Below are 6,634 nucleotides of genomic sequence, written 5' to 3'. Positions count from 1 at the left end.
GGCAACGTGGGTAAATTGGAACTATTGTGGATCCCCAAGTTTCCTAGGCCTGATGTAAGAAATAACTACAAACTGGATGACTTAAAATTGCTTTCTCACAGTTCTGGCAGCCAGAAGTCAGAAATCCAGGTGTCAACAAGATTGGCACCTTCTGAAGGTTCTGAGGGAGAATTCACTCCATGCCTTTCTCTTAGCTGTGGGCGGTTGCCGTAACCCTTGACGTGCTTTGGCTTGGAGATACCGTATTCCAGTCTCTGCCTCCGTCATGACGTGGTGTTCTTCCTGTGTGCCTGTGTCTGATAAGGACACTGGTCATATTGGGTTGAGGCCTCGCTCTAACAGCCTCAACTTGATTGCATCTGCAAAGACTCTATTTCCAAATAAGGTCATATATACAGGTGCAGAGGGTTGGGGCTTCAACATACCTTCTTGGGAGACACAGTTCAACCCATTAGCCTCAAACTAGTTTTCTGACCTGTAAAATGGAGTAATAATAGCATCTGTGAGACATGGTTCTTGTGAGGACTGATTCATCTTGTCCAGGTCTTCACATGGTGCTTACAGCAAAAGCATGTTCAGCCTTTTACCTCATTTGCTGTATCTTTTCCCTCCTCCACTTCTTCCACTTTGGTACCCTGGTCCTTGGCTTCTCTGTCATTTCTGTTTGTTCAGTATAGAAATAGCAAACAAAAAAACAAAATCAAATATTGCTTAATTTCATCCTTCCCATCATTAATTTAGTAGGTAATACTGAAGTCCATTCTTTTAAACGACTGCGTTTGTTTTTTGCAGTGTTTCCAGGAAAGGTTCAGACTCCAGGGGCATGTAGAAGACTACTTTGTGCTCAACAGTACAGTATACCCAGGTCTCCTGCTCCTGCTGTAAGTACAGCTTTTTCTGAAGAGGAAAGCCATGGAGAGGCCAGTTTCTCCCAAACACCATCCAGTGAATGGGACGAGACCCGACTGATCTTTGCTGTCAGACAAGAAATGAAAAAGAGAGCCAGAGGAGCACCCGATGCGGCCTGGAGTCGTCCACTTTTGGAAAAGTCCATGACAAAAAAGCCTATTAGACCCAGTCACCGTCACGCCTGTGCATCTAGAGGCTGCAGGAACACACAGGAATAGACACGTGAGGCTTCAGAATCAGCCCTCCTTCGATTCCAGGGGCGATTCCGCCCCACTTGGTAAGGATCACCTTGTGGCTCTTAATTCCTTTTTTTTTTTTTTTTCAATTGGTCACATTTTGTTTTTAACCTCATACAAAAAGCAAAGCTACTGACCCAATGGCAGGTCTTATTCTAGAAGGTTCTATAAGAACTGTATCAGTCAGTCTTGAATGGAAGTCTTCTTGTTGCCGGGTATCATATTGGAGGAGAGAACAAGTGTGATTTGATGACAAGTAATGTGATGATTCAGGTGTTGCACCTGATAATGATAATGATAATGATAGTGATAATTACAATGACAATTATTACTATCACGATTGCTTCATCCCCCATTTAACAAGCTCTCACCATGTGCCGTATACTGTGCTGAGCATTTCACATTATTTTATGAAAGCCTCGTATAACACCTTTAGGCAGGTATTGTTATTATCCCCATTTTACAGATAATGAAACTGTGAATTCATAGCACAGGATAATGTATATTATCCTGTCAAAAATTCTCAGGGGAGTAATGATTAAAAGTAAGGAAACAGACCAGAAGGAATGAGCTTCGAAACCTTGGAGACGTGGGCTCCAAACTGCTTTGTCCCATCTCAGTTCTGTAGCCATGATCAAGTCCTATAAATGTTCTTTGAGCCCAGTATTTTCATCTGTTGACTAATGACAATTACTGCCTTGAAGAGATGTAATTAGAGGATTGCTCTAAATGAAGTTCACTGAACACAGCAGGGACTGAATGGTGGTGGTGATGGTGGTGGTGGCATTTATGGGCTGTTGTTCAGATAGGAGGTGAGAAAATGTGAGGAAACAATGTATATTCTAGACACTCTAGAACTGTCATGTAGAAGGATTATAGTAGTCTTACATAGCTTTTTGTTTTTTTTTTTTTGAAAATCTTTTTTGGTATATTTCACTTCAAATGTTTATAGTTTGCTGGAATTGACCAATGGAAGAAAGAAACAGATTTTGACTCAGTACAAAGAAGAACTTTCTTTGAACTAGAGGAGAATGTACTGCTTGGGCTCAAAGTGGTAAAGGAGGCACTGGTAGACCTTCTACCAAAGACGCGGATTCAAAGATTTCTTCATTTCCGGGAAGCTGGGCTTGAGCATGGGATGCTGAGGATACTGGTTGGTTAACATGTTTTTCTCTTATTACGTGTAAGGCAATGTGCTAAACTCTGAACATACGTCTTCAATTTTGATCCATATGGCCAGCCTCTGAGATAGGAACTGCTATTTTCCCATGCTTTGGATGCAGAACCTGAGGCCCGTGGAGATTCTGTAACTTTAGGGCTGGAGTCAGGATTCAAGCCCTCCATTTTGACTCCAGGTCAGAGTATACCTCTATTGATTTTGAATATGGCAATAATGGCTCTTGGGGATTGAGCACTTACTATGTCCCAGATGCTTTAATTTTAGCATGTTCTTCTCTTGGATACTTAACAAGTTTGCTTTTTCACTTCCTTCAAGTGTTTATTGAAGCTGTCACCTACATGTGACATTTCTTAACCCCCTTTCCCGCATTATTTTTCTGCTTTGGCTTTATTACCAGCTGATACTTACACATTTCTTCATTTGCTTATTAAGTAGTCCACTTCCCCATCCCCACCCCCTCTCCCCATAGCTAGGATGTAAGTTCTATAAGTGCAGGGATGTTTCCTGCTTTATTCTTTTCTGTATCTCTAATGTTTAGAATACTGGCAGGCATATAACAGACGAGTATTAGTGAATGAACAAATGAATGAACAAATTCAATCCTATTAGTGACCTTTTGAAGTAAGTAATACAACCCTTATGGTTCAGGTAAGGACAAAGAGGCTTAGAGCAAGTGATGTGCCAGGATTTGGATCTATGATGGTCTGACACCAAAGGCTTGTTTCTTCTATGACACCACACTTCTCTGTAAGACAGTTTGTTACAAAATGCATCATTACCGCATTGCATTCAGGGAAGGAATTCCTATTCTTTGCTTATGACCGAGCCTTGATGTGTCTTGACCTGTCTAGGTTATATTCTATTGCGCAAAGTTCCAGAGCCACATCCACGTTCTTCTGTGGAATTCCCTTGCACTGATTTTTGAAGGCAACGAATTAGTCATCTGCCAAGGCTGCAAGTCCAAATCTGCAAATGGTTATTAAGCATCTAGTTTTCGGAAAGTGGTATGTCTGGCATTCTAAAAGCTTTTACTTACCTGGAGATAGAGAAATGGAGATATAGAATTATTTCCAGGAAATAATTCTCACACTGAAAAATCCAACTCACTAGAAGTTTTCAGTGTTTGGCTTAGTTATGTTGAGTGTATAGTGGGAGGTGCCCAATACATACCGGGCACAGTATGCGATGAACTAATTGAATTGCCGAGAGATGGACTGGCTCTTGGACACCCACTGTAAGGAAGGTACTGTGCACTTTAATCTCATGCATATTTTTTGAAATGTGAATGATCCCGTAGGTGGTTCCAAATACTCTGTACATCTACACGCTATTCAATGTCCTTTAAAAACTTGTGGGAAGTGGTTTAAAACACATAACTTGTCTCACTGTACTATTGAAGAATTAGGCTATTAGGAAAATGGGCAGAATTTCTCAGGGGAAAAACCCTACATAGGAAAAAATAGATATACATGGAAATCAGATGGAATATGTATATATTCTTTTTCAGTATTGGCTGTATTGTAAACATATCTCATCTTTTACATAAAAAGTATTTGGTTGGGCAAAGAAAATCACTGAATTTATTATTAATATTAGTGTGTATGTAGGTGTTGTATAGACCTGGATCAGCGAATTCCTGGATTGTTTTCATTTTCAGCTGGTTTGAAACTTCTTTTTTTTTAATTTTTAAATGTTTTCATTTATTTTGGAGAGAGAATGAGCAGGGGAGGGGCAGAGAGAGAGGGAGACACAGAATCTGAAGCAGGCTCCAGGCTCTGAGACACCAGGCTCCAGGCAGGGCTCAGACTCAAGACCCTTGAGATCCTGACCTGAGCCAACATCTGATGCTCAACCAACTAAGCCACCGTGCGCCCGTGGAGGGGTGCTTTCAAACAGCAGGAAAGGAATAGATCGCATTTTGTTTTCTTAAAGCAATGTGGGGAACCATGTAAGGTAATGCCAGGGATCTCTCTCTCTCTCTCTCTCTCTCTCGCTCTCGCTCTCTCACTCGCTCTCAGCACATTGCAAATGTTGATTTCTCAAACATCCAGTCATCAGCGGACACCTTCTGCAAGTCCCGGCGGGGCGGGTGAATTCCACCCATTTCAGTGCCACTCCTCCCTGTCTGCCTTCCAGGTTCCCCTGCGAGGCCTCCCAGCGCCACAGGCCTCTGCAGGAGAAGCCAGGCCCCGTCGGCCTCGTCGGGGGTCTCCCAGAGTCCCCCAGAGCCCAAGCTGGAGGACAGGGTGGCAGACGCAGTCGTCGCTCTGGCTGACCCACCTCTCCAAAGCCGGCCCTGGGGCCCGTCCGGAAGTCGGGGGGGGGTGGGGGGGTGGGAGGCGCGGTTGCCATGGCACCGGTGATGCTCCCCAAGCATCCTCATCCCGGGGGAGGGGGGGAGGGGGGAGAAAAGGGGACCCAAGGCGGACGCCTCCCTCCAGGGCAATCTGGCAGGGACGCCCGTTCCTCTGTCCGCCGGTGCTCCCACCCACCTTCCCTCCAAGAGGTTAATCAAGGTTTGCTCTTCTCCTCCCCCCCCCCCCCCCCCCCCGCCGCCCACCCCAGCGTTTCCATACGGCTTGTTCACAGGCCCCTCCTAGGCCGAGGGTGAATGCTCCCTTACACTGACCGCTGCGAGGGAATTGTCCGCGAGTGCTGCCCATCTTCGAATCAATGCCTGCCCAGAACAACAGAAAGGGCCTCAGATGTACTGGTTTCCACAGAACCATTGTTCGGCTTTTGTGGAGCAGTTTTGAACCTAATAAATAATGTCAAAAGTCTCTATCGCCGCCAAAAATGTTCCTTTTGAAGCATTTCTAATAGTATTTCTGTTCTGCGGTGTCTCCCGGTGTCACAAAGAATTTGTGCCTCACAATGGGGATGGGGTACACTGCGTGCCACTTTGCACCGCGCCTGCAGGGACTGTGAGGACCCCTCTCTGTTTGGCTCTCGCAGGTAAACGGCTTCATTTGCCAACTCGAGCTGTGGTTTAGGGATGTTTTCTAAGGGCCTTTTGAATTTCTAAACAGAGGGTTGGGACACCTAATTGAATGTCTGTAATTTAATAGTTAACATGAAATTTGATTACTCCTGACGTGCCTAGGGGAATTCTTCAGACCATATGAAGGTCTTTATGTCAGAAATCCGAAGCTGGATCCTCCCTTGAGGTCCCTAGACTCTTGGAACTAAGTTTAATGCAAAAGACATACTGAGTTCTCTTATTGGTGATAAAGAAACACTGGAGAACCTTAGCTAACATTCTATCAAATTGGTCATTTTAGGCACTACTTTTTGCTTCGGTTAACTTAGGTTAAACACAGCGTCTTTTCACCATGATTTAATGCGGAGACTGACTCTATCAAATGATTTAATTTTACTTCAGTTTTTTACGTGTAGTGTTCTTTTTCTCAGCATTGAAAGAGAAACGCAAATCAATGAGACCAATACATCCATATGGAGACTTGCACTCAAGTTCCTTGCTATTTTCCTCCCCCAGGCTTGTATTCAGAGAGTGTGATAAGTGGAGTTCCTAAATCCTCCTGCATTCTGACCCCCCCTTCATTTCAAATTAGTATGTAGAATATGCCTATATTCAAGACTTACCAAATCTAACGTCCAAATTTACGTCTCAAATTTTAATAGGAATGAAATGTAATAACCAGTAACTGCTTAACATTTAGAAGTCTGGTTAGTCCTTTGAGGAAGATTTGATTTCCTGGCATTTGCTAGGAGTAATGCGCTTTAAAGGAAAAAAAGGATCCCCGAACTTTAGAGCTTAACTTCTTCCAGACTATGGTTTTATAATAAATACATTTTTTATTTTTAGTATTTATGTATTAACATGACTTTATTGTAAGAGAGCATATGGGTTATCAGTGGTGGTCGCTATTGTTTCCTGAGGGGATAGTGGCACCTGCTCACCAGAGTTCACATGACAATTATAAGTTCAACTTCATGCCATTTGGTTGGAGAGAAATGTGTGGTTAACTCCTGGGTGTACGTAAAATTTTGATTTTGGGATATTTTTTATTATTTTTTTTTAATATTTATTTATTTTTGAGACACAAACAGAGCATGAGTTGGGGAGGGGCAGAGAGAGAGACACACACACACACAGAATCCCAAGCAGGCTCCAGGCTCTGAGCTGTCAGCACAGAGCCCAATGCAGGGCTCAGATCCACGAACTATAAGATCATGACCTGAGCCGAAATTGGACGCCCAACTGACTGACCCATCCAGGCATCCCTTGATTCTGGGATATTTTAATTTGCTATCTAATGATGAGTTAGTACAACTTTTTCAGATCAAG

The 6,634-nt window shown here is 43.4% G+C and overlaps 1 protein-coding gene across 1 annotated transcript; it reads left to right on the top strand.

Annotated features, from left to right (window-relative positions):
* The first annotated feature begins 265 nt into the window (after nucleotides 1-265).
* Nucleotides 266-5,105, top strand: CB4H12orf42 (chromosome B4 C12orf42 homolog). Its single transcript, XM_045466508.1, is given in 6 exon segments — nucleotides 266-398; nucleotides 793-1,125; nucleotides 4,462-4,571; nucleotides 4,616-4,723; nucleotides 4,725-4,877; nucleotides 4,879-5,105. Coding segments are annotated over 6 exon segments (912 nt in total). The 3' UTR covers nucleotides 4,954-5,105.
* Nucleotides 5,106-6,634: the final 1,529 nt, after the last annotated feature.

The sequence above is a fragment of the Leopardus geoffroyi genome, chromosome B4, assembly GCF_018350155.1.
Source record: "Leopardus geoffroyi isolate Oge1 chromosome B4, O.geoffroyi_Oge1_pat1.0, whole genome shotgun sequence".
Taxonomy (NCBI): Eukaryota; Metazoa; Chordata; class Mammalia; order Carnivora; family Felidae; genus Leopardus; species Leopardus geoffroyi.
This window is presented reverse-complemented; position numbering and strand designations above follow the sequence as displayed.